At 37.2% G+C, this 27814-nt stretch overlaps 1 protein-coding gene across 1 annotated transcript in view; it reads left to right on the top strand.

Moving 5' to 3' along the window:
- Positions 1-27814, top strand: part of TM9SF3 (transmembrane 9 superfamily member 3) — a 77844-nt gene that overhangs the window by 28708 nt on the left and 21322 nt on the right. Inside the window, exons 4-9 of the mRNA XM_006831191.1 lie at positions 811-971; positions 2114-2191; positions 6052-6183; positions 6903-7069; positions 11330-11424; positions 16588-16718. Of these exons, the coding sequence (XP_006831254.1) occupies positions 811-971; positions 2114-2191; positions 6052-6183; positions 6903-7069; positions 11330-11424; positions 16588-16718 (764 nt within the window). The remainder of the gene's footprint in view (positions 1-810; positions 972-2113; positions 2192-6051; positions 6184-6902; positions 7070-11329; positions 11425-16587; positions 16719-27814) is intronic.

Raw genomic sequence — 27814 nt, 5'->3', positions numbered from 1 at the left:
AGCAAGTTTCTTTGTAAGAAATCGTTAATTGTCCCTAATCCTTTAGTGGCATGCATTCAAGGCTTTAATGAGTGCCTTCTGGAGCATAAGACACCTGGGAAGTATAGGCTTAATGACATGGGGCATAGGAAGTGGCTATCACCCACTACCTATTGCCCTCCCACTTTGGGTATTTCCCTTCCAATATCCCCAATCATGATCAAAATTATAATCTAAAAATTTTTCTTGTTACCATTTCTTTTCATTTCTTCTTTCAATTTGATGACTTTCCTGGGACAGATCCAGACTTGAGGTGTAATGCAGAAGCATTTTAAGTTTTGGTGCGTTTACATACTTAAATGGAGCGCTGCAGGAATGTGTATATCATGGGATATTAGAGAAAGAACTGGACAGCCTCTGGAGACTTTGGTTTTAATTTTAGTTTGACGCTGTTTGTTGGATTACTTTGCCAGATGATGTCTTAGCACTTCCCTGAAATTTCAAGATGTTAGGGAGTATACACATGTAAGGTGATAATTGTTATAATGAAGGTGATAACTGTTGATAGAGCATGAGCTTTGAGGACCCTAAATTAATGGTAGATTATGCTGAGCCATTTATTACTTTTTCCCTATGATGTGATTATGCTGTGTGTTTGCCAAATAATTAACTAAAAGTACAGGTCAAGTCTTTTGCCTTGTCTTAACTGTGAAGAATAATATTGATCTTTTATTTAAAAAAAAAAGAAAAAAAAAGAATGAATTTTCAGTTTATAGGTTACTTTAAGTTTTAAGTTGTATTGCCTTGCATGAAGTATCATTTCTTTTATAGGTATTGTTGGTGAAGCAGATGAAAATGGAGAAGATTACTATCTCTGGACCTACAAAAAACTTGAAATAGGCTTTAATGGAAATCGAATTGTTGATGTTAATCTAACTAGTGAAGGAAAGGTGAAACTGGTTCCAAATACCAAAATCCAGATGTCATATTCAGTAAGTATTAAGCTGCTAACCACAAGGTCAGTGATTCAGACCAGCTGCTCCTCGGAAGTTCAATACAGGGCTACTATGAGTTAGAACCAACTTGACAACATTGACAACAACAAATCACACCAATTAAATGTGTGCTTTAGAATTTAGTAAATGAAAATGTAGCTGGGATGCAATAAATTGTTATGAAAGCTCTATTTCCTCAGTGTATTTAAGTGAGTCCCGAAAATCAGGGAGATTTGCTTCAAGTCTGTAGTACTAGACACCAGGAATACATTTACAACAGCAAAGTTTACTATTATGACAAAGCAGTTTGGCTAAGCCGGCTATGGATTTCAATGGTCACATTTTTGGATTGCAGTGTTTTATGTTCTGCGTCTTTTCCTTTCTACTGTCACAGACAGAGATGGTGCTGTGTTGAAGGTGTTACCAGATGAGTCTAGTTTCCCATGTTTTGCTTTATCATTTGGAATGATATATTCCTGCACAATAAGAGGTTGCCTGCGACCTTCGGTCAACTGTCAAGTTAATTTGGTTCCATTAAGATTAAAATAGTGGGAAGAAGAGAGATAAATTCAATGTAGGTAGCCTTTCTGCTAGTCTTTTTCCTGATAAGGGGGATCCATTGTTAGTAGTCAGTTTTGACAGTCGTTCAAGCTTTTTACGTATGTTCCTAGTGCAAATAACATTTGCATAACTAAATTTACAAAGAAATTTACGATTGTGATTATATTATTAAAGGTAAAAGGCAGAGATGTATAGATTCTTCTTTTAATTGTTTTGAATACTTGTGTTGATTCAGTTTTCACCACATTTATCAGGCTAGGGAGTGTAAATCATCAGTAAGTAAATGGTCTTTCAAAATTAAATGATCTCTAAAGTTATATGAGGGGGCTTCAAAATGTGGAAAAGTGGAATTAAAAGATACTGGAATTTTTCTGTGAACTTTATGAATCCCTCTCATAAGTTTTGTAAATAATGCAAAATTGATTTTTTTAAAATCATACCTGTTTTCAATTTTTCAAATTATTGGCAGTAACTTTATATACCATTACTGTAAATTTTATTATTTTTAAGTGTGCAAACCTGTCTAAATTTTGTTTAGAGTTTGATCATCAGATTATTAATTTGAAGATTTTTTTCAGGTAAAATGGAAAAAGTCAGATGTAAAATTTGAAGACCGATTTGACAAATATCTGGATCCATCTTTTTTTCAACACAGGGTAGGTAAATAGTTGGTGTATTTAAAGACATTTAGTATGTGCATAAAAATATGTCACAAACAAGTTGACCATCTGCCATATGCTGATGGCTGTGGGTTTCAAATATCTAGTTAATAGTGATTGCAGACATGAGCTGAGGGACGTAAAGGTAGAGGGAGTTTTACATAAGCAATCAATAGCTCTCTTCTTCTCACTTGTGATTTAAACCAATTAAGAGTGATACAAGGAGAAAAATATCGTATTTGAAACTGGAATATCACTTTTATTACTAATAAGGCTAATATTGGATTACATAATATACTAATAAGGTTAATAGTGGCTTGTGCCTGTGACCAAGTGGGCTTCTTAATACTAAAACTCAGACATGCTTAGCCACCTCAGACAGTGCAGGACCATTACCAACTTCCCTAAACGGACATCTGCTCTTGTGGCATTTGCAGCGTGGTGTAAAAACAAAGCAGAATGTATGTGCTCTCTGGGAAGCAAAGAATGAGAGAATGGAGAAAAGCCAGGGTATTTGGCTGTGGAGATAGATCCCCCTCGAGAGTGGGAAGAAACACTCTGGCCTGTAACCAATAGATGGAAGCTAGGTCACATATCACAAGGCCGTTGCCATTGCTACTCATTTTGTACAGGGAACTTTGGGTCTCTGTAACAAAAAGATACGTGGTAGGTGGGTGGTTCCCCCCTTTCAGCACTGAGATCAAAAGACAGCAGCACATAAAGTGACGTCTCCATTCTCTGACTTTCTTTTTGGCTTGCATCTCCTATCTTCAGTTTGATCCAATCTTTTTGGACTGGATTTCTGAAGTTTTATCAATCACAGGTTTCTTGACATTTCCCATGCATCTTTGTGGTCTTTATTAAATTTAACCAGAATATATCATTATATCTAATCTTTTGGATTCTAGGATAAATGAATTACGCTATTTGAGTTTTCGTCCCTGTTGAAGAGTTTATAAAGCTACTCCTGGAGCTAGAGTCCCCTCCTCCTTCAGTGTTCTCCTCAGATAGTGGACTTGGGCAGTCCTAACATGGTGGTCCTTTTACAGCACTAGGGGGTGCTAGAGTGCAGCAGTCAGTAGGGTTACTAAACCCCTATGTGATACTTTTCAAGAGCAAAGATGTCAGTTTGAGAACTAAGATGTACCTGACACAAACCATGGTATTTTCAGTAACCTCATATGTACGTGTAAGTTGGCCAGTGAATTCACCACCTGTCCTTGCAAACCCTTTCCAGGGTTGCTATGAGTCAGAACTGACTTGGCAACATACAGCAACAACATACCTATAGGAGTTTAGAGCAGATCGGTATCTATGAAGACTTGGAATGTGTAGAGGAGACAGTGAGTTAAAAAGTGGCTAGAGTTTGCAGAAGTAGGTAGAAGTAGATCCCACGTTGAGAAGAACTTATGACAAAGGTATAAAGGTGAGTGAGTGTACTGGATTTGTGGGGTCCTGAGAAGGGGTAGGCATCATTGCAGTATAGGCTGGCTAGATACAGTGAGGTGACCAGTTACATGAGGACATAGAATAGTAAGGAGAATCATTTAGATTTGATGAGAGAAAAGTTGGGTGTCACTGCAAGGATTACATCAGGAGTGATATGTTGACATGATATTTCAGAAACTTTTATAACCTTTATAGATAGATTGAAAGAAAGAGATAGCACCAAAAGTAAAGGGCAGCTAGGAGACTGTTCGTGCTATTAGGTGTGAGGTTAAAACATGAACAGGAAGAAGGGATAGAGGCAAGACACATACAGTCTAAAGGAAAATACAGACTAAACAATTACTACCTATAAAAGTCCTGTTATGGTGCTGTAGGATAAATACTAGGCTACTGACTACAAGATTGGCAATTCAAACCCACCAGTCACGCCTCAGAAACCCTATATAAGGTTGCTGTGATTCAGAACCGGCTCAGTGTCATACAACAACAGCAAAAAACATTAAGGAGAAGGAAGAGCCAGAGATCATTCTAAAAATTTTAAAGCCAAATGTAAGTACCATTTGACGAAATTAGAGAATCAGAAGTGAGTGTTACACATGACAGAGAAGGCGATGATTTCACTTCAGGGCAGGCTAAGTCAGACATTCAAGTGGAAATTATCATAGCAAAAGTCTGAAACCTGGGAGAAAGAGTACTGGAGATACGGGGTGGGGGTTGAGGAGTGTCATGCCATCACTGGAATGCTAGTTAAATGCATAAAGAAGTCATAGCAGGGTACTAAGACTGGAGCTTTTGGAAAAGCTGACAGTGGGTGGAGCAGACATCAGGGAGGAAAGAGGAGAAGTAGCAGACAGTGAAGTAGAACAGGGTAATGTGTCAGGAAGAGTCAGACGTGGCTGAGAGGTCAAAGAGAATAGGGTATGTAAAAATGAATTAGTTTCAGAGTTCCTTGCAAGCCTTTAAGACATTTCTTGGGGTAGATGTGATAGCGTATTGAATTTAGGAGTATATGAGTGGAAAAAGGGAACATATATTCCCCTCATTTGAAAAAGTTTTGGGATTGAAAGGGGAGGTGAGAATATTGAAAGAATGAAGGGAAAATAGATAACAAATTTTAAAGATAATAGTAATTACAATTGCCTCTCAATTTTATTTAATGTTTACAGTGTGGCAGATACTATACAATATGCTTTTTACTTACTGTTTAAATCTTGTAACAACCTCGGAAGTATAGGTGCCATTATAAATAAGGACCTTTCGAGATGACTGATGCTAGAGAAAGATAGAGATTTAAAGGTACAAAACGGTAGGAAAAGAAAGAAGTCAAGGACTGAATGAGATATCTGGAGCCTAGTAGAAAGATTCATTTCAGAGGGAGACAACTTTGAGGTGGTTGCCAGGAAGCCTGATAGGATAAACGCAGAAAGTCAGGCTACATAGTAAAAGAAAGGATCATTTGCAGGCGAGTGTAGGTGAAGGATGAAATATGGACCCTGAAGAGAGAAGAGACATTTAGGGATTGTCCCCCAGGAACTTTTGTGATTTAATAAATAAAGGAATCACTGGACATTATCACAGATCTAACCCAGTTGAAATCAAATGCACCGAGTTCAAGACTTCAGAGATACAGTAGTTCCCTAAGATTATGAACCAGAATCTCAACATATTTTGTGATTATTGTGTGGGAAAAATAGAACATTGAGGAACTATGGGGCACCTCAATGTACCGTGTACCATGGGAAGTTAATGTAGAAAGCAGTGAATGCTGTGGTGACAGGATGGAGAGGATGAGCTCAAAGCAAGTGAAGAGAGTCACTTAGGAAAGTGGCTTAAGTCCATGACAGCCAATATGATGGAATTGTCCTGGAAATGTTCAGGTTGTTGCTCAGTTAAAGGGAAGAGAACTAACATTTTGAGTATCTACTGTGCCAGACACAGTGCCCAACTTAGTGTACACATTTTTAAGCTTCATAGATTACTTATGAATTATTTCCTCCATATTTTGTTTGAGAAAATTGAGCTTAGAAATTGGCAGAACCTAGGTCAAACCCAGGCCTCTGCTACTCCAAAGCCCCTGTTCTTTCCCTTGTAACATAGAATAACATATGCCTTATGGGTAGTTCACACTTTGTTTAATAAACGTGATTCTGAAAATCTGTGTAAATGTTTTCAGTGAATCTAAAGCTTAATAAATAAACGTGATTCTGAAAATCTGGGTAAATGTTTTCAGTGAATCTAAAGCATACTGTCTAGAAAGTCAACCCCTCTGCTTAATGAATACTCATTCTGTTTGTCCAAGTTGGATTTTTAGGTAAAGAATCTGTTAACATTGCAGTTGTCATCCTGAAGCCTGTGAATTTTGTGACTGCTATTTCATGTTGATAACATTTTATTATTTGTTATTTTAGATTCATTGGTTTTCCATTTTCAACTCCTTTATGATGGTTATCTTCCTGGTGGGCTTAGTTTCCATGATTTTAATGAGAACTTTGAGAAAAGATTATGCCCGGTACAGTAAAGAAGAAGAAATGGATGACATGGTGAGTGAACACTTTGCATTACATTTCTTAGTTATTTTAAATGTCAGTTTGGAAAATAGAACAAAACAAATGGAGAATTGAAAGCACAAATATGTAATGTGAAGCATCAGAAGGATAAACAAAATATTTAGTGCTTTTTCCAACATACCTGGCCAGGCTTCTCCCTGAATGATGGTCTGGAGTGACTGTGGTTTCTTTAAGGAACCCTGTATAGATACTCAGGTTGAGTAGTAAAAATTGAATCCTTTTTTTAAAAAATGCTATAGACAGTTAAATGTAGATAGCCACTTATGATAGTTTTCCCAGATTCTGGATGTCAGGGATGATTTTGTGTTGGAAAAGGCATCTAGTACCAGCATCAGTACCACTTTTCTGCTCTCCACTTCCCGTAGTTGTGGAGAAGTTACCATCATGATGTGAATGGGGAGAACCTGGCATGTCTGAAAGCGAGGTTAAAGTAGTCAGTGTACAGTTCTATTTTGACCATTTCTTCTGGCTCCCAAAACTTTTATCTTTCCATTCTTTGAAATTCTTTTGGGTATAACCTTCAGGAGTCTTAGTAAATACCACAATACTTAAGGGTTTGATTGATTTAAATTTGAAGTGCCTTTTCTTGGTAGTTTGAACCCCTTGTAATAGCTATAAGTTCAGAGGGAGGGAACCTGCCTGTATTTTAATCTGATCCTGAATGATTTTCTCCTTTGTGCATAACAATCTAGGATAGAGACCTAGGAGATGAGTATGGATGGAAGCAGGTGCATGGAGATGTATTTAGACCGTCAAGTCACCCACTGATATTTTCCTCTCTCATCGGTTCTGGATGTCAGATATTTGCTGTGTCTCTCATTGTTATTATTGTTGCAATGATAGAAGATTTATATACAGAGTAAGTGCTTGTGCTTAAATGAAATACTCTTTTCCTTTGTATTTGAGCGCCTTTAAATATATTTGTTGAGTTCAATTACCACAGACTTTAATTAGCATAGTATTATTATTTCTTAAAATTTAAATAATGAGCATTAATTTTTATAATCATATTTTTCTCTTATATGCTAAGAGTTGTTGAGTAGTTTGGTTAATTAGAAAAGGTTATATTTATTCCATTAGAGGTATGAGCAGAGGTTACTTTTCATTCCATAGCTGTTTGACACAGTGAATAGGCACTTTATTTATTAAGTTTTGTAAAGCTTAAGGTCCAGTTAAATCTTCATAAGAAATAAAAGAATTTCACAGTTACTGAATCAGTACTTTTCATTAGCCTCCAAAATAAGGAAACTCTCTACAGAACAGAAAACAAAATAATGCAGTAAAAAGAGAGTGGTAGAAAAATCACGAGGTTAAGAAATTAGCTCAATAATTGAAGGGAAGAGAAAATAGCAATCCTATTGAATATACTGTCTTTACTTTTTATTTGTTTTTCCTTTGTATGTTAACACATTTGAAAAAAGAAATTATTGATGTGAGATTTTTTTTTGATTATAAGAAAAAGTTGTACATTCACAAAGGTCTTATGACCCAGTTGAGTGGCCCCATAACATTGTAGTCAAAGAACTCGGGTGGCAGCGGTTATAATTCAGGCACTTCAGATGCCACCATGTGAGATCCTCAATCAAAACGGCACATTTTATGTAGCTCATAATGTATTCTCATATATGTGTGGCATTTGGTTGAAAAAAATAGTTCTTTCATTGTGTATTAAATATTTAGCTTTACACTAAATTGTTTTCCACCACCAGATAATGAGAGCAAGGATTGTGTCTTAGTTAGAATTTTCAAAGTACCTACCTGTAGAGTTTTGCACATGGAAGGTGCTCGGCCAGTACTTGTTGGACTGAATATGTATCAGTGGACAAAGTGATTTCTCCATAATTCCTACTGGTTTCTTTAATATAACCTTTATAGTTTATTTATTGCACAAGAAAATAATTGTCCAAAATGTAAGCTTCAGAATTCTGGTGAGTAATTCATATATTTCTTATCAACTAAACCTTAGGTACAAGAAAACCCTTTAAAATATGACAACAAATAGAGTTTCATATTAACTAGCAGATTAAATTCTTCCCTACATTCCTGAATTCATCCTTGCATCCCTAAATTCATCCCTAACTGTACTGTCAGAGTCTTTTGAGTCACTTGAGGGTAACTTCTGTAGACTCCAAATTTTTGCTGTGTTCCTCCCCAAAATGTTAGAGTTACCATTTAGGCAGCTCTTTTTTAAAATACAGAAGCTCTTTCACTTATAAACGTTCAGTTTTAAGAGTATGAGACTGCTCTCTAATAGATGGAATTAGCAAGGAAGTCATGCATTGTTATTTTGATGTCATTACTATAGATTATTGTTCTATATTGGGTTTACTTGATGTACACATAAATACCTAGATGTTGAGTACAAATGTAGTGTGTGGTATTATATAAAAGTGGCTCACAAACTGAATGTGACACTTGCTCAAGAAGGCATGAGCTTGAGAAGGAAAGGGTGAGCCTGGTGAAGATGCTGCTGCCGCTCTGAAATTTGCCGTAGTGAGGGGGCAGTGGGGTTAAGCAGCTCCTTAGGTATCCCTCTCTCCAGTCTTGCATAGATGAATGAAGGCAGCCCCTGCCCCAGTGGATTTTTCAGTATAGATGAAATTGATCTATTTTGGGGAAATACATGCTCATAGATTGCTTATGAACAAAGAAGTGAAGGATATGTTTCATACTTAAAGCTTTGGCAGTCACTCATACTTCCGTGTAGTAAACTATCTTTGGTAAGTACCTCATTGTCATTTTGGACTTTTAGTCACAGGAATTCGGATTAATATTAGACTGGTCTTAGGCTGAAAGAAGCCTTTCAGTTTTCAGCATGGTTAAGCCTTCACATAAACACTCATAGATGGAACATGGGTCCAGTTTGTTAGTGTTGTTGTTTTTGTTAAATACTTTTGAGTCATTTCCAACTCATAGAGACCCTGTATAGGGTTTCTGAGGAGCGGCTAGTGGATTTGAGCTGTAGACCTTGTTGTTAGCATTCAAGTGCTTTTCCTACTGCACCACACTAGGACTCTGTTGTTAGTGTTCCTCCTGGAAGAATAAATTAGTACTTAACACTGTTCAATTTGGGTTCTTAAGAAAAAAAAATTAACTTTGGTACCCACAGTCTTTTTTAAACATGGGAATGACAAATTCTTATATTGCTTCCATATTTGTGTTTCAGTGTATAGTAATGGAAATTAAATATTGTAAAAATGAAAATTTAAACTATTCTGCATCCACTTTTAGGTAATGAGCTTAGCTGTTTGGGCAGAGGAGTGTGATATGTTTGTATTCTACAGAGGTTGTTGATGTTAAGTGCTGTCAAGTCAATTCTGATGCATAGCGGCCCTGTATAGGGTTTTTAAGGAGCAGCTGGTGAGTTTGAACCTCTAACCTTGTGGTTCAAACCGACCTTTCGGTCCAGTGCTTTATCCCATAGCACCATACCAGGACTCTACAAAGATAGACAGTAGAATATAGTAATAACCATTAGTCAGGAGGCAACTAATATATGAACATGGTCTATCATCCCAGTGAACCCATTAATGATGATGCTTTTACAAATTATACTTACAGAGCATTCTTTGGCTTAAACTGACAAGGGTTATATGAGGGTAAATCAAAATGTATTGCTACTAAGGGTTCTAGTTCATACAAGCATGGGTTTATTCCAAACAATTTCGTTAAACAGTGGATGGCTGCAGGTAAGTTCTCTCAGTAATACATGGTGTCTTAGTCTCATTAGGGTGCCTCCAAAAGTCCAATCAAAATAGTGAATATGAGGGAATCTGCTGGGCTAATTAAATTCAAGGCAGAGAGGTCAATTCATAAGATTATGGTAGGTGTATTTTTTAATTTCATAGGGGTAATCTTGATAGATTTTCTTGAATGACACAAGATGATCAATAGAGGCTTATTGGGAAGAAGTTTTAAGAAAATTGGAAACCGCACTGGTGAGAAACAGACCAGAGAAGTTGTAGTGAGGAATTTTTATTTTTCCCATCATGACAGTGTACCTGCTTATTCTTTGGGGGTAGCTGTCTCTGTGAAGTTCACTGGGAACCTTAACTCATCCACCTTAGAGACCTGATCTTGCACCTTCAGATTTCTTTTTCTTCCCCCAAAAACATTTAAAAGGAACACAATCTGAGTCTCTTGAGGTTGCCCAAACTGCCTTTTGATTTGTTGTAAATTAAAGAGCATAGAATTCTTCTGAGGAAGTGTTTGAGGGATGGAACACCACCTTTACAGTATATAGACCTCCATATAGCTCTGAATAGTAGCTTCATATTTTGATATTTTTGTATAGTAAAGGTTTCTATGATTTTATAGCAACACTTTTGACTTAATCCTTGTTAGTGGGTTATGTATTTTTCTATGTCATAGTAAATAGTGCTGTCATTTGTTATTTTAGTATTTTTCTTTGTGATTGGCCTTTTTTTTTTTGAAAGGGGAGCTTGAGTTCTATTCAGTTTATAATGATTTTATAAATCATTTTTAACAGTATGTTATTAAGTGCCATCTAGTCGGTTCTAACTTGTAGCGGCCCTATGTAGGGTTTTTAAGGAGCAACTAGTGGGTTTGAACCTCTGACATTGAGGCTAGCAGTCTAGTGCTTATAATAAGCTCCACAATAGTATACGGGAAACTACATAGGGGAAATCTCATTGTTCTAATATTTCAAATAATAGTGATTAATTTAAATTATATTTAATTCATTTTATTCCTATCAGCAGGCAGGAATCTTTAGCAGTTTATGAAGAATAATGTAGTCATTTTTCTTAACAGATGATTATCATGCTTCATATGATGAAGTTGGTTTGCAGGGTGGCAAAACAGGTTTAGTGCCAGCTTCTAATATTTTTGCCAAAGAAATAAGAAATTTTTGTTTGCATCTATTAGGAAATTTAATTTCAGGTGAAAGAGAAAAAATTAGGAGCAGCGTGGTATCATTTAAGTATAGTCTTAACTAGAAATTTACTAGGTAACCTTTTGAGGTTCTTTGCAGTTCAGGAAATAATATCTTTGTATTAAATTTTTCCTTGAAATTAAAGTAATGTTAATGCAATTGACTGTATGATTGTTTTTTAATTTATTGGTTTTAATTGATCATATATGGTGTTTTGCCTTATAGGAGGGGATCCATGCTCAGTACAGCTATATTTGTTTATGCCGCTACATCTCCAGTGAATGGTTATTTTGGAGGAAGTCTTTATGCTAGACAAGGAGGTACCTTATGAGTTATCACTTTGTATTTTCAATTATAGATGCTAATATTTTACACTAAGGTATTTCAGATTTATAATGCGCAGTATAGCCCTTATAAAACCCTTTGCTATCCCATTTCCTAGAACTCTACCAAATCTATTATGTTTTTTATCTTGTTCTTATGGAACCCTTAAATTTTCTTTCTGATGAGTATGAATGATCTCCTTTGTCCACTGTGAAGTTAACCCTGAGGAACAGGTATTGCTATTCCTTTGCTTTATGTTCTATAGCTCTTGAGATCTCCACATCACAGATAGCCTTATGCTCAATATAAAGGCACGTTTAATGGTTTCTGGGTAGTTTCTAAACAGTGCAAAGAGAACAGGAAAGAGAGCTGTTCATTTCTGTTGACTTTTAATATTTATCAGAGGACTCTGTGCAGATTTCTGTCACTTGTACTACAGTCTCTCACTGTGGGTGCTTCTTCTTTACTGTCCTCTTGCTCCTTTACTGTGACCTAGAAATGATGAACACTGCATGGATGATTGAAGGACAACTACTCCATGATGTTGCTTCCCATAATGGTGTTCTGTGTCCTTGCTTTCTCATGATTGTCTGGGATCAAAATAGTGTTGAAAGCATAGATTCTCTATTTTACTTCATGGGTGAAGGGTTGTTGAAAGATCTTAATACTATTTTGCCAGATTAGAGACTTCCCCATGTGACTGTCACACCCCATCTTAGGCACTGTTGGTATTAGGGGATCCTGCCTTTTACCTCAGGGTCTCCTGGACTGCTACTGCTTTGTTACTGATTACACGAACCCTGACATGGTATGTACCTCCAGTTTAGATACTGCTTTGGGTTTCTTTAGGGCATAGTATTATGGATTCCCAACTATTTTAGTTAGGTGTTTAGTCTGTATATTTGACCTTCAGGAAACCTATATGGTAGTCTAAGGAACTTCTACTGTGAATTGGACTTAGACCTACTAGTTGATGCAGCACTCTCTCCCTCCACCACACAGTATACACACAAAGAGGCCCTACAGAAACAGATTTATGTAAAGCAGAAAATTACCTTTACTGTAGAGTAGTGGTTACGAATCAGGTTGCGAACCACACGGTCAGCAGTTTCAAACTACCAGCTCTTTCGCAGGAGAAAGATGAGGCTTTCTGTTCCCGTAAAGATTTACAGCCTCGGAAACCCTGTGCAGGATTGCTATGAGTCGGTTCCGACTCCACAGCACACAGCCACCACCACCACCATACTACACTTGGGGCGCATCGCGTTGCTAACCACAAGGTCCGTGTTTCAAGCCCACCAGCTTCATGGGAGAAAAATGAAGCTTTCTGTTCCTGCAAAGATTTAAAGTCTCAAACCCTAGACAGGATTGCTATGAGTCAGAACCGACTCGATGGTACTTAACAACAAAAACATACTACACTTATTTTTGAAAGATCATAGAGTTCAGGCTCAAATCTATGAATATCAATCAAATCTTACCAAACATTAATCTGTAGATTTTCTGACCAATAGAGCCTTGACGAGATCTAGTTATGTCCTGCTATTTTGCCTAAAAAACCCTTAAAAACCAGGTTAATATTGTGGTTAATGCAGAGAATGAAGAAAATCTCGGAGTTATTTCAGGATTTGAACTGGTGCTATAAAATAAGCACTGGAACTGCAACCACAAGGTTGGCAGTTCAAACTCACCAAGTGCTCCATAGGAGAAAGATGAACCGTTCTGCTTTTGTAAAGATTTACAGCCTCAGAAACCCTATGCAGGGCTGCTGTGAGTTGGAATCAACTTGATGGGCAGTGGGTTTAAAAGTCAAGGTACCCAGTGTACTGGAAAATGCTTCATTTGAACCCAAGGGTAGTCTGGAACTTAAACCAGTATCTCCAAGAGTGTGGGGAGCAGTAGAAAGCGCAAGAATGCAGATGCCTGAGCTACTAATGGTACCTTATGTAACGTGGAGTTCTAGTTGACTGTTGGGGGAAAGGGAAAAATAGAGTTGGATGTGGAATCTGAGAAGATAATGGAAAGTTCAAGAAGCGAGAATATTTGGAAAAAACTAGCATTCAATAGGAAAAATAATACTTCAGTTAGTTGCCACCCTCTTTGTGTTGTTTGAATGCTAGATGTTGGAAAGGAGAGGTTCTTAAAACTTGACCTGAAAAAGAAATGAAACGGAGAGTTTTCATTCTGAACGAATGCCAAGATTTAGCATAGTAATTCTATGAGACGGATATTTAAAAAGAAGTTTATATGAAAGAAAACAAAAGTTAAGGTACTACTTGTCTTTCCTCTGAGATTTACTGTTTGGGTCCCTATTATTGCTTATGCGTGATCTAGTGTTAAGTCCTTACACTCTGTTCTTAGCAGAATGTTTCCCTAGCAGTGCACTTGCTCATACACTGTTAGTAATACAGCTCTTGCTTACCTGGCTGGTTGTTATGAACAGTGTTTAAACTTTTTGATTACATAGCTAAAATATTTTTCTTGATTATTTAAGGAATTGTTGTTGTTGACTCACTATATAGTTTTGGCAATATAAAGAGGTGTACAGGGAAATAGTAACACTTACAAATCTATGATTTTAATTGCTAGAGTTCATGAAACACACTATTGTTTTTTTCTTTTCAAACACAGAAATACATTTAAATGCATATTTATAATCAGAATGATAGATCTAAGAGTAAATTCTGAGACTAACTTAGGGGCTTAAAAAATATCTTTAAAGCAGTATACAAATTCTTTTTCAGTTGAAAGATTATTCGAAACTTCAATGTGTAAAACTGTTGAAAGTGGAATTTTGGCTGAAGCAGGGCTGGGAGAACTGGGCTTTGTTGTCACCAGTCACTTCATGGACAACCTCAAGAAGCTCCAGAGCTCCAAATAAGAGTTTGAAAACCCCTTACTGAGTGGCTTACTAAAGTTCACCACAGTTCAGTGGCAGAATCACGACAAAGCATCTGAACGTTTTCCTGCAGTTCACTGCTTTTTTCCAGTGTGCCCTCTAAAAGAGCCATGTTTCCATTATAAATACTTGAATAGCTAGACTTTTATTTTCCCCTAATGTTTTGAAACAATTAGAATGTCAAGTTGCAAGATCTTTTTTTCTCTCTTTAAATTTTATTTTGTTATTGAGAATATATACAGCAAAACATATACCAATTCAGCGCTTTCTACATGTACAATTTAGTGAGACTGATTGCATTCTTATCTTTTCTGGATTATTTCTCCCTCTTTAGCATAAACTCCCTGTCCCCTAAGACTATTATTTGGTCTTTCGAGTTGCTGTCATTTTTATCCTATATGTTGTTAAGTACTACTGAGTTGGTTCCAACTCATAGCCACCCTGTATAGGGTTTATGAGGAGAGGCTGGTGAGTTTGGACCGTCGACCTTGCATTTCAAACTGACCTTGCAGTCCAGTGCTTATCCTACAGTGCTAAACCAGGACTCCTATATAGATAGGTAGATCTTAAAAGAACATAATATGCAAGACTGTCCTTTTCTTTTTTTTTTTTAACTAATTAAACTATGGAGTCCTGGTGTGGTTCTGTGGGTTAATGCGTCAGACTGCAAAGTTGTTTGAACTACAGTGTCAGTGGTTCAAACTCACCATCTGCTCCTTGGAAACTCTATACATGGTCGCTATAGGTCGGAATTGACTGGATGGCACTTTAAACAACAAGTTAAACTATTGTTTATTTTTAAGAGACTTTGGAGGATATTTCTGGTTGGTTGAAGGATTAAAAATTACCTCAGGGCAATAGTATTAAGGGCTCATCTACCTTCCACAGCTCCAGAAAGAGTCTATGAGAATTTGAATTTCTGTTCTGCCTTTTCCCTCTTTTGATCAGGATTCTTCTATGGAATCTTTGATCAATATGTTTGTAATGATAACTGGTAACCATCCAATTGTTCTGGTCTCCTGGCAAAGGAGGCAGTTGAACATGGAAGCATTTAGTCACCCATTCTATATCTTCCTTTTATTCCTGACTGTTTGCCTTCTGTTGTTCAGGTGAATAGAGACCAGTTGTGCCTTGGATGGTTGCTTACAAGCTTTTAAGATCCCAGGCACTGTGCAGTGAATGAGGAGATTGAACAGAACACGTTAACACTTTATTAGGCCAGTTAACTGGGATGTCTCAATGAAACTGCCATGACCTAAACCTCCAACCAAGGAACTCTATGAGGCGCTTGGTTGTACATAAGCAGCCTCAGCAGCTAAATCTTTGATTATTTTTTCTGTCATCATTGTATATATATGTTATACAACTTTACCACCTTTTTACATGTTTGCAACTTCTTGACAGCAGTTATAACAATCAGTTTTGCAACCCTACCCTTCCTTAATCAATGCAATTTTTCCATCAGCACTAATCACCGTTGTCCCTCTCTTGTGCACTGCTAGTAACCACTAATAAACTTTGGTCTCTATACATTTATTTGCCTTTTCTTGTCTTTTTCTGTGATCGAGATCACACAATATTTGTTCTTTTGTGATTGACTTATTTCCCTTACCGTAATGCCTTCAAGCACCACCCGTATTGTAGCATGTATCAAGACTTCATTTCTCCTACTGGATGAGTAGTGTTCCATTGTATATATGTACTACACTTTGTCTTCTATTCATTTGTTGATGGGCATTTAGGTTGTTTCCACCTTTTGCCTATTGTGAATAGTACCACCTTGAACATTGGTACACACGTTTCTCGAGTCTGCTTTCAAGTCTTTTAGGTATAAACCTAGAAGTGGAATTGCTGGGTCATATGGTAGTTTTTTTTTTTTTCCTCTTTTTTGAGGAACTGCCATACTATTTTGCATTCCCACCAACAATGGATAAGGATTGTAATTTTCCCACATCTAATACTTACTATTTTCTGTTTGTTTGTTGTTGTTGTTGTTGTTTTAATCCGAGCCATCCCAGTTGGTGTATAGTGTGGTTTTGATTTGCATCCTAAACACTGGGTGTCTTTTCATGTGTCTCGTGACAATTTGAATGTCATCTTTGGTGAAATGTGTTTTTAAGTCCTTTGTCCATTTTATGTCTTTTTGTTGTTAATTAAGATTTCAAGATGTGTAAATTAAATTTTTAAATAACTAATTTGGTATTTTAAATATGAACATGTGTCTGTTTTTCTGGTTTTCATAGTTTCCCTTGTCTTTCAGGAAGGAGATGGATAAAACAGATGTTTATTGGAGCATTCCTGATCCCAGCAATGGTGTGTGGCACTGCCTTCTTCATTAATTTTATAGCCATTTATTACCATGCTTCAAGAGCCATTCCTTTTGGAACAATGGTAAGTTGCTTAAATTTTACTTCTGATGAAAAAGTGTAAGCATTTTCATTTCAGGTCTGCCATCTCTCCTGTTGTTGTATGCCATCCCGTCAGTTCCAACTCACAGCTATCCTGTGCTGGATTTCTGAGAGTGACTGATGGGTTTGAAATGCTGACCTGTGGTTTCTGGTCCAGATTTATCCTAGAGTGTCACACCATCTCCCCTAAGAGTTTTGATAGTGTCGGCCACTCTCTACCCAGTCCTGCAAAGTTAGGGAAAACTATCATTGTTCTCCATATCAGGACTGACTTTAAGTTTGACAAAAGAGATAAGGTTTTTTTTCCCCAGAGATAGGAGAACCAGTGACTATATTTTAGAGAAAGAATCAAGACGCATCAAGAAATATGAGTATTAGTAATATATGCTCACATGGAATGGTCAACAGTCAAGAGTAAAAGGAATGGAACTAGTCTAGTGTAGAAGGAAAATGCAACCACATGGATGTCGTGGAATGGCTGATGCTGTGTGGAGGGGATTGCAGTCATTGAGATGAAACAAAGTGTCTGAGGTGTCGAATGTTAAACTGATGATCTTCTCTGTAAACCTTCATTAAGTTCACAGTAAAAAGTTAAAAAAAAAAAAAAAAGTGTTTTCAGATAGAAGGTGAGCACAATGGTGGGAAGTAAGCTTCTCTAGAATGGTTTTATTTTTTTCAGTAACACTGTACTGTTTTTAAAATCTTATTAAGCATATTGATACTGTTATTATAGATATTAAAATCCTTTCTTATATCTTACCTATAATCACAGATTTTAAAATGTTTTAAACTTTTAACTATATTAAGACTAAAACAGATAAAATGGTGCTTTACTGAGTTAACTCAGAAGCTCCAAATGATTTAAAACAAAAAACAATTATATACAATTTTAGGCCCAGAGTAGATTGCAGTCTTTAAGTACATATGTGCATGCGTTCATTCAGATACATGCATCCGTATCATATGCAAGTTGCATATTAGTTACTGCTTTTCAGATAAATAAAATAATTTGGTCCAATATTTCAGGTAGTTAATGGATGCCCTGTAACTAGAACCCACATCTCTTCCTGAATTTTAATCTTGTTTGGGCTTTCTAATATATGGTAATAGTCAAAGCTTATTTCATAGAAATTTCAGAGTGACTTTGGTCGTTTTATAGTCTATGTTTTTCAGAGTCACATTGCAAATATATATTTTACTAAGCCTTTAATGTTTTTTGTTAAGAATATTTTGAAAACTGTTTTAAAATACACAGATGGGTTTGTTGTTTGCTTGTTTTACAAGTGATCATCATTAGGAAAAGAATAACTGGAAATGAACTTGCTTCATTGTAAGTCCAGAACATTACAGAGTGCATATAAGAAGTCAAGTTACTGCTTCAAGATGATCTTGTACACAAATGGCACTCACTTCTCACTTACTGACATGTTCCAAAGACCAAGTTATTATGCAAAAGTAGAAGAAACCTATATCAGATCACAAAATGGAAGATAACTACTTCATTGTATAACTGCAAGCCACCAAGAATCATAACCCAGCCAAGTTCACACATAACTTTACCCCTCATAGCCAGCATTACTGTCACTTTGCACTTTGGTGTTTGTGACTTTCAAATATACACTGTTAATGTGCAGTAGTTGGAGAGTAGATTTGTACAATTGTCACAAATGGGCAATGTTGGATAACAAGATAGTCAGTTAAGGAGAAATAAGTGTAATTTCATAGTGCTTAAAAAAGTTTAGATTTTTAAAAATAATTTTAACTTGTAAAAATATGTGAAAAATACTTGCTAACAATTTTTTCACATGTATAATTTAGTGACACAAATTATCTTAATTGTGAAACCTTTCCCAATATCGTTTGCCACATTTTCTATCTTCATAAACAGAAACTCTGTTTCCTAAACAATGATTCCTTTCCCCCTTTCCCTCTGGCCACTGGTAACTATTAGTAAACTTTTATCTCTATACGTTTGTCTATTCTAGATATTTCATATAAGTGAGGTCATAACAGTATTTGTCCTTCTGTGATTAATTTACTTCATGCCGTATTTTAAAAAACTTTTTATTGTAAATTGAAGGTTTACAGCCAAGATAATCAGTTTTACATTTAACAAACAATACACTTTGTTTCATTTTGATGATTGTAATCCCCACCATACAACAACAGTTACCCTGCTTCCTTTTGTATTCCATCCATCTTCCTTTCCCTTCTCAACTTTATCTTTAGGAAAATGTTGCCCTTTTGATTTTGAATGATTGACCGTTCCAGGGTGAGCCTGCTCTGCTAGTGTTGTTCAGCCCTATAAACCTGTCTACTTGATGGGCTGAAAATTGGGCCATGAGGAATGAGGATGAGTGCCTTTTCAGATCTGAAGGGTGGTCTACAACCGTAATCTCACATTTCTTCAGTTTCTTTCTGACCAGTAAGCCCAGTCTTTATTATTACTGTTATTAAATGATTTAGAGTTTTATTCCACATTTTCTCCCACTCTGTCTGGGATCCTCTAATGTGGTCCCTTTCAGGGCAGTTGATAGTGGTAGCAGGTACTAGTTCTGGTCTTAAGAGTTGTGGAGACTGATGTTCACATGTTCCATTAGTCCATTGAATTAGCTGATTCCAAGCCTCTTCAATTCTTACCACACATGGCGAGAACTGCACCTTAGACTGCTACTCATGAGCCTTCAAGATCCCAGACACTACTCACCCAAGCAGGATATAGAACGTTGTCTTTGTGAACTATGTTATGCCAATTGCCCATGGTGCCCCCTAGTCTATGGTCCTCAGCTCCCAGGACCATCAACTCATACCTTAAGATGTTTGATAATATCTAGGAAGTTTTCATTGTTTTGCTTGCTGCATGTTCCACCACATTCGTAGTTGTGTTTACAGTAAAAGTAAAAGATTCATGTACAAATGTCCTCTTTCAAACTATTATATATTTGTGGGGGTATATAAATATGTATAAATCTCGCCTGTCCTCACTTACCCATTCATCTGTACACAGATCACTGTTGTTCCAGGATTGTGTATATATCACTGTTTATCTCTAGGGTTGCTATGATTTGGTACTGACTCGATGGCACCTAAGAACAACAACCTCTATCTCCTTTAGTTCATGCATACCTTCCTGTGTCTTCATCTATGTCTTTATTCTTCTACCACCCACCCTTTTCTTGTTTATTGCCCTCCCCCACTTGTGTGTTTCCCTCCCTATCAAGTGTGTCTACCCATTAGCTAGTGAATTGCTCTATCCACTAGTTTAATGAATTACTCTCCCCTCCTTCCTACCACTTGTAACCCATCAAAGGATTGTTTCTTATAGGAATTTAAACCTTCTCTTACGCTTTTACAATAATGGTCTCATCCAATATTTATCCTTTTGTGATTGACTAATTTTACTCAGTAAATGTCTTCCAGGCTCATCCATGTAATGAGTTGTTTTACATATTCATTGTTATTCTTCTGTGTTTCATAATATTCTGTGTTGCATAGTATTCCGTTGTGTGTATGTACCAAAGTTTGTTTATCCATCCTTCTGTTGATGGACACTTAGGCTGTCTCCATCTTTTTGCTATTGTAAATAGCACTGTGATGAATATAGGGGTGCAGGTATCTACTTGTGTCCTGGCTGGTATTTCTTTTGGATATGTATCAATTAGAGGGATTGCTGGATCATAAGATATTTCTGTTTCCAACTTTCTGAGGAAGCGTCCATAGGGTTTTCAAGAGTGGTTAAACCATTTTACAGCCTACCAGCAATATAAGTGGGTCCTAGTCTCCATACTCTCACCAGCTTTTGTGGTTTTCTGTTTTTTCTTTTTAATTTCACTGTTAATATTGGTATGAGATTTTGTATCTCATTGTTGTTTTGATTTGCATCTGTCTAAGGAGCTCTGGTAGCGTAGTGGTTACAAATTGGGCTGCTAACCTCAAGGTCAGCAGTTTGAAACTACCAGCTGCTCCATGGGAGAAAGATGAGGCTTTCTGCTCCCGTAAAGATTTACAGCCTCGGAAACCCTGTGCAGGGTCACTATGAGTCGGAACCAACTATACAACAGCAGTGACTGATGATTGTGAATATTTCCTTATGTTAGCTGACTGCCTGAATGTCTTCCTTGATAAAGTGTCTGTTCATGTCCTGTGCCCATTTTTTAAATTGGGTTGTTTGTCTTTTTCTTGTAAAGGTATCGTAGTTTTCTATAAATTGAAAATATTAATCCCTTGTCTGTCTGATATGTCGTTGCAAAAAAAAATGTTTCCCAGTCTTTGGGCTCCCTTTTTACTCTTTTGGAGAAATCTTTTGATACACGTATAAGTTTCACAGTTTTAGGAGGTGTTTGTTATCTATTTTGTCTTCTGTTGGATAGTGTATGTATATTAGAGCCCCTAAGTTTGTCTGTGTTTTCATTGATGATCTCTATAGTTCTAGGTTTTATATTTAGGTGATATTCTGAGCTAACATCTGGTGTCCCTAGTTTAAGATGTGGTACCTGGAATCAACAAAGTATTGTTGTAAGAGCTCATTTAAATGAAAATTGGGGCCAAAGATTGTCACGAGATAAATATACCTGTTTCTGAAGTTGGAGTTCTGGCAGAGGTACAACAGAGAATAGGATAGTCCTAGTGTGGCACTGTAGGATAAAGCACGGGCCTGCAAGGGAGGCAGTTCAAACCCACTAGCTACTCCTCAGAAACCCTGTATAACAGTTAACAACAGTAGTATACTTGACATTAGATTGATCTTGTAAAAGAAGAAGCTTCTGCTTTGGGGAGTTTGTTCAAGAATGATTAGTGTGCTATGTCCAGAGTGTTTTAAGGCGCTCCTGTAGTATAGTGGTTATAAGTTGGTTTGCTGATCTCACGGTCAGCAGTTCGAAACCAGTGGTTCTGTGGGAGAAAGATGAAACTTTCTGCTCCCTTAAAGATTTACAGCTTCTGAAACCCTATACAGGATTGTTATGAGTCGGAACCAAGTCCATAGCACATAATTATCTCCACCACCCAGAGTGTTTGGTCCTGTGAAAGTTTCTTGAAAGTGAAGAAGGTTTGCCAGGATGTCCTAAAAAGAAACTTTAGACATGAAATCTTTTGTGGGCTGTAAATCCCAGATACTAAATCTGATGTCATTGTAGGCTTTCAAGTTAGAGTTTTAAAACTCAAGTAAGCAAGGTAGCATGGGAACACACCACCTTTCTGCTCTACACATAGTCCAGTTCAGAATGCTTGCTAAGTTTCTTTATTTTTTTGTCTCTCAGTGGGCAGTATAGTTGATGAAGGGGGTCATGGGTGAGCCCTTTCGTATTTGACATCTTAAGGTCTGTTTTTACTTTGGAGGGAAGTCTTGAATATTGCCCAAATTATACCTTAGATTTTAGGAAATAAGGTTTCATACATATTTAGGGAAATGTTCTTTCATGACACAAGGCTATGGTATTTTTAATAACTTCATATGCATGTGAAAGTTGGACAATGAATAAGGAAGACCATAGAAGAATTGATGCATTTGAGTTATGATGTTAGAGAAGAATATTAAACTACCATGGGCTGCCAGAAGGACAAACAAATCCGTGTTTGAATAAGTACAGCCAGAATGCTCCTTAGAAGCCAGGATGAAACTTCGTCTCTCATAGTATCAGGAGGGACCTAGAGAAGGACATTATGCTATGTAAAGTTGAGGTTCAGAGACCTCCAGTGTGGTGGATCAACATTCAACCATTTCAGGAGGTAGTATATAATCAAAAACCAATGATACTGAAGGAAGAAATCCAAACTGCACTGGAGGTGTTAAAAAACTGGCTTCCAGAACACCAGTTTGCAAATGATGTAAAGCTGAATTGTGCCACGTTACTAGTCTGTGCCAAGAAATTTGGAACGCATATACCTGCCCAGATGACTGGAAGATTCATATCTGTGCCCATTCCAAAGAAAGGTGTGCTACAACAGAATGTGGAAATTGTCAAACAATATCATTAATATCATTATGTAAAATGCTAGCTTTCAGTTTTTCATAGATGCCCTTTACCAGATTGATGAAATTCCCCTCTCTTCCTAGTTTGGTGAGTTTTTATTGTGAATCGTTGTTGGATTTTTTTGTCTCTTTTTAATGTTAATTATTCTGCATCTTTTGAGATGATCTATGATTTTGCTGTCTTATTTTGATAGTATGGCGAATTGCATTAGTGGCTTGTTTACTTTTGCATCTATATGAAAGCTACTGGTGCATAGTTTTCTTACAATATCTTTTTTCTGATTTTGATATCATTGTAATGCTAGCGTCATAAATAAGTTTTCAACATCAAATCCAGTGCTTTTCCACTCTAGTACTGAAAGCAGTCCAAGAAATGGAATGGGGAGTTGTAGACTAACATGTTAAAAATATCTGAATAAAATAAGTAAACTTCTTAGAGGCATTTGTATTTAAACTGGCAATGCCATGCTTAGTACATTTAAATGTTGAAATGCTTGAACTGAGGCTAACTAATATTTATGTGGACATTTGTTTTTATAGATACCATCAAGTCAGTTCCGAATCATCACAACCTTGTATACAACAAAATGAAATTTTGCTTGGTGTGCTGTGTTGTCCCTGAGCTAGAAAAGGGATGGTAGAAATTACTTGTTCTGAGCAGATGTCAAAAAATGCTTAAACATAATTGCTGACAAGAGAAGTTACCTTACCTATAAGCAATTACTATCACCCTAAAACAGTTTTTCTCTAGCATTTCAAAATAGTGCATCCTAGACTGCAATGAATTCCTAAAAGACCATTCTGGAAGCAGAGATAGAACAAGGCACATGCTTGACTTGTGACTAAGATTGAGAAGAGTTGACCACTTAGTACATCTTTGAGGTGTTAACGTAGTGTTTCTCACTTGCTCTTGTAGATGTTCCGTAAAGCCCTCCATCTTTCTTCTCTGCTGGTCCATGGGCAGCGGCTAGGAGGCTGGGAGAGGACCTTGTATTGATAGGAGTTCCTCGGTTTTCACCATAAACTCTAGCTGCTCAATTTCATTTTCAAATGAAATGTCAATGTAGAAGTCCAGTATTGTAAACAGAAGTATGATTTCATGAGTAAAAATATATTTTACAAATTCAGATTTTAACACTCTAAATTTAATGAGCATAATTAAGTTGTGATAAATAAAAATCAAAGGGATATGAATAACAGTTCAGTTATATCTTCCTCAGCATCCAGTTTATTTGATTGAATATCAGTGTCCAATCTCCTACTTCACAAATATGTTAGTACATGTGATTTTTTTTAAAAAAACTGCTAGCCTTGTATATCAGAGTATTCTTTGCAGTCTGACGCATTTACCCACAATGCCTTACCCACACTGCCACACCAGGACTCATATATATGGTTAGATGAGAAAAAAATAAATTCTAAAATGTTTGCTAATATCTTGCTGTGACTGATTATAGGTTTCTTTACTGATTGTTGTTGTGTTTTGAGTGAGCACTAGGATTTTAATCATTGAAGCTGATCTCTATCTATCTATAGACGGGTTGTTACTAAAATAATATAAATATTTTTCTGCCCATTAGAATTCAAAGTCTAGAATCAAAGTGGTCAGTTAGGAAAATATTTGTTTTGTCAATTTTTGTTTCCTTTATGTAAATCTGGATATACAAAGACACACTTGCAAGTTCTTTTTCAGTCAGCTTCTGGTTGAGATCACTTCATTCTGAACTTCTGTGGTATGGAGGACTGAGAGTTACCATTAACATCTGAGCTGAATCACCATTAAGATTTCTTTCAAATCATATCGTTCGTGGTTCCAGTAAATAAAGTAAGAGTGAAGGAAAAGGAGAACAAACAAGATAGTGAATCGGGTGGAAGTGCAGTGAGGAGCTCCGTCAGCAGCAACACAGAATACCAGACCAAGCAGGCTTAGGGGATGGTGCCAGAACTCTGAACCACATATAAAGGAATATTTAGAATGTAGGAAGGCTTACAGCTTGGGGAATTTTTAGCAGAAGCAAGAAATCCAGTGCTTTCTAATTCCAAGATGCTCAGCTGCTCTTGGAGTCACCATTTTGGGTGAGACTGAGCAGGGGAAGGATTAGAGCAGCCATGGACGCCTGACAGAACTGTGGAGACAAAGGTGTGGACACTTTTTATTTTTTTTGTATCTGTTCATTGGTCTCTCATTGGCTGCACACCTCCATTCTGTTGACTAGAGGGGTTCCTGAGTGAGTGGACACCCCACCACCACCCCTGGAGGGTTCTACTACGCATGCACACAGATCTCGAAATTTAAAGTAACAGTTTCCACTTAAAACCAAATGGCAGCGCAAAATGGCTACGACTGGTTCTGAACTGTTTGTCACTAGGAAAAAGGCCTGAACAGTGATTGTGGAGCAGGACAGGCAGACTAAAAAGGAAATAGGCTAAAAATTAAATCCTAAGTTACATCATAATGACCAACAGTGGCATCTTGAAATTTCTTAGGAAGAAGAGTGAAAAGGGAAGTCCATCTCCTGATCACATCTACCTGGAGGCAATCAGAAAGCATAAAAAATACCAAAACACACACCTGTCTAATTATTAAGGCCACAGATAACTCCTGAATATGTCCAAAAAGCAGAAGCAGATGACCATATCAGCACATGTCCAGAAACGAGATAAAGTGACTGAGGCAAATGAGCTAGAAGTAGACCTACACTCCATACTGGAAGATGGGCAGGCTTTGGAAATGCCTGAGAAGGAATTCAGAAAAATGATTATAAAATGTATCAAAACACTATACAGTGGAGTTGAGAAAAATAAAGACGAAGTCAGGAAAGTACTACAGGAGCAAGAAATAAAATAGATACAGCATTGGGAACATTGGAAACCTATAGAAAGAGGGCCAAGCAATTAATAATAGAATATCAGAAATGGACAATACACTGAAAGGGCAAAGGAATAGAATTGTGGAGATAGAAGCCAGAACTAGTGAGCTAGAAGATAAATCTTTCAACATGAAGAGGAATAACTTAAAAATTATAGGCATTATGGAACAGGAAGAATCACACAAGTCCACAGAGGAGATAATTGAAGAACTTCTGGAAGAAAATTTTCCTGACATCCTGGAAAGCAAAAATATAAGCATTCAATAAGCTCAATGAACCCCAGGAAGGACAGACCCTAAAAGACAATCACCAAGACATGTAATAATCAAGCTCTCCAAAATCAAAGATAAGGACAGAATCCTGAAAGCAGCTAGGGAAAAGAGAAGTGTAACATACAAAGGCAAGCAAATCAGATTAAGCTCAGATATCTCAACAAAAACCATGCAGGAAAGAAGGCAATGGGGAGACATATATAAAACCCTGAAAGAAAAAAACTGCCACCCAAGAATCCTCTACCCAGCAAAGCTATCAATCAAATACAGTGGTATAATCAAAACATTCCAGGATAAACAGAAGCTAAGGGATTTTGCCAAAGCCAACCCTGCTATGAAAAACATCCTAAAGGAAATTCTGTTGGCTAAGCACCAACAAAAACAGGCAACAACCAGAAAATGACGTATGTGGCAGCATTACTGTGAACTCAGTTGTCAAATGAAAGACAGGCATGTAAGCTTGCTGGAGACCACATTGGTCTACTGGTGAGTGGAAGAGTGGGAAAAGCAGCAATGAAGAAATGGGCTGAGTTCAACCACAGTCCATTGACTCCCGTTGACCTGGAGATGAGAGAGAGAAGAGGAAGGGCTGGTTGGTCCAAAGTGTGGTAAGACCTGAGAACACTTGACAGAATAAATTATAAGAACAGAGGATTTGGGAGGTCAGTCTATTTTCAAAACAATTACAATGTGAAAGGTAAACACAGAGGAATAGAGATCCAGGTGGTGGGAAGGTCAGGTAGATTACAGGATAAAACACACTGTCTTAAGTGGAGGGAAGAATTAATGGAATATAAGGTAACCACAACAGTGGGATTGGGGTGGGGGGTTTAGTTCAGGTGTGGGGGAGGGCAATACAAGAACAGAAGGAGGCAGAAGAACAAGATAGATAGGGGAACACTGAGACAGGTTTGCATGGCCTAGTGGTACAGAGGTACATAGTAATACATGCTCAACCTTAGAACAATAGGGCTCTGTGATGCAGGGATCTAGGCATAGCTTGAAGAGGGAAAATGATACTAAATTGCTTGACTGTCTTATGAATATTGGTTTCCCTTGCCTATTATATTATAAAATATACATTTGAATGGGATAGAAAGGAATCTTGGGAAACATGATTATAGAAAACTTGTAAGCCCGTCTTCAGCCTATAACTGATTGGAATACCTAAAATAGGTTCTAGAACTTTCCCAGTGAAATAGGCTTCTTGCAGAGCTTTTGCAGAGTATAGGACCTTAGGTCCAATCCAAAGCCTTCTGAGGTGGGACGTTCCCACTAGCAAGGACAAGCAGACCGGACTGGAAAAGCTAGAGCAACAGAAGATAGATCTTCAAAGAAAGATCATCAGGGAAATTCAAAACAAAAATGTCAGCAAGATTGGCTACTACAAAAATAAGCAAGGTGTTCTCCAGGAAGCCATCAAGGCAAGCAATCAAGTTCCTTTAGGACAAACTCCCTTCTAAGACTCAAAGGGAACACAGTCATGTAAGCTTGCTGGAGACCACATTGTTTACTGGTGAGTGGAAGAGGGGGAAAGGCAGCAATGAAGAAAAGGGCTGAGTTCAACCACAGTCCACTGACTCCTGTTGACCTGGAGAAGAAAGAGAGAAAAGGAAGGGTTGGTTGGTCCAAAATATGGTAAGACCTGAGGACACTTGAGCCCATGGACAAGGACATAGCCACAGAGGGCTAGAGCTGAGAATGAAGTATCCCAACTAAAGTAAGGGGAGAGGCACAAGAACACCCAAACTTGTAGACAGTACCCATTTGACCTAGCCTCGATGGCTTGATAATCAGAACTCAACTAGAGGAAGATTACAAATTTTAAAAAAATACTTATAACTAATCCAGATTCCAATGACATTCTTCAAAGAGATGGAAAAAGCAATTACAAACTTTATATGGAAAGGAAAGAGACCCAGGATAAGCAAAGCACTGCTTAAGAACAAGAATTAGGTTGGAGGCC

This window comes from Chrysochloris asiatica, unplaced genomic scaffold, assembly GCF_000296735.1.
Source record: "Chrysochloris asiatica unplaced genomic scaffold, ChrAsi1.0 scaffold00003, whole genome shotgun sequence".
Lineage (NCBI taxonomy): Eukaryota > Metazoa > Chordata > Mammalia > Afrosoricida > Chrysochloridae > Chrysochloris > Chrysochloris asiatica.
Note: the sequence above shows the minus strand (reverse complement) of the source record. Positions and strands in the feature narration are given on the sequence as shown.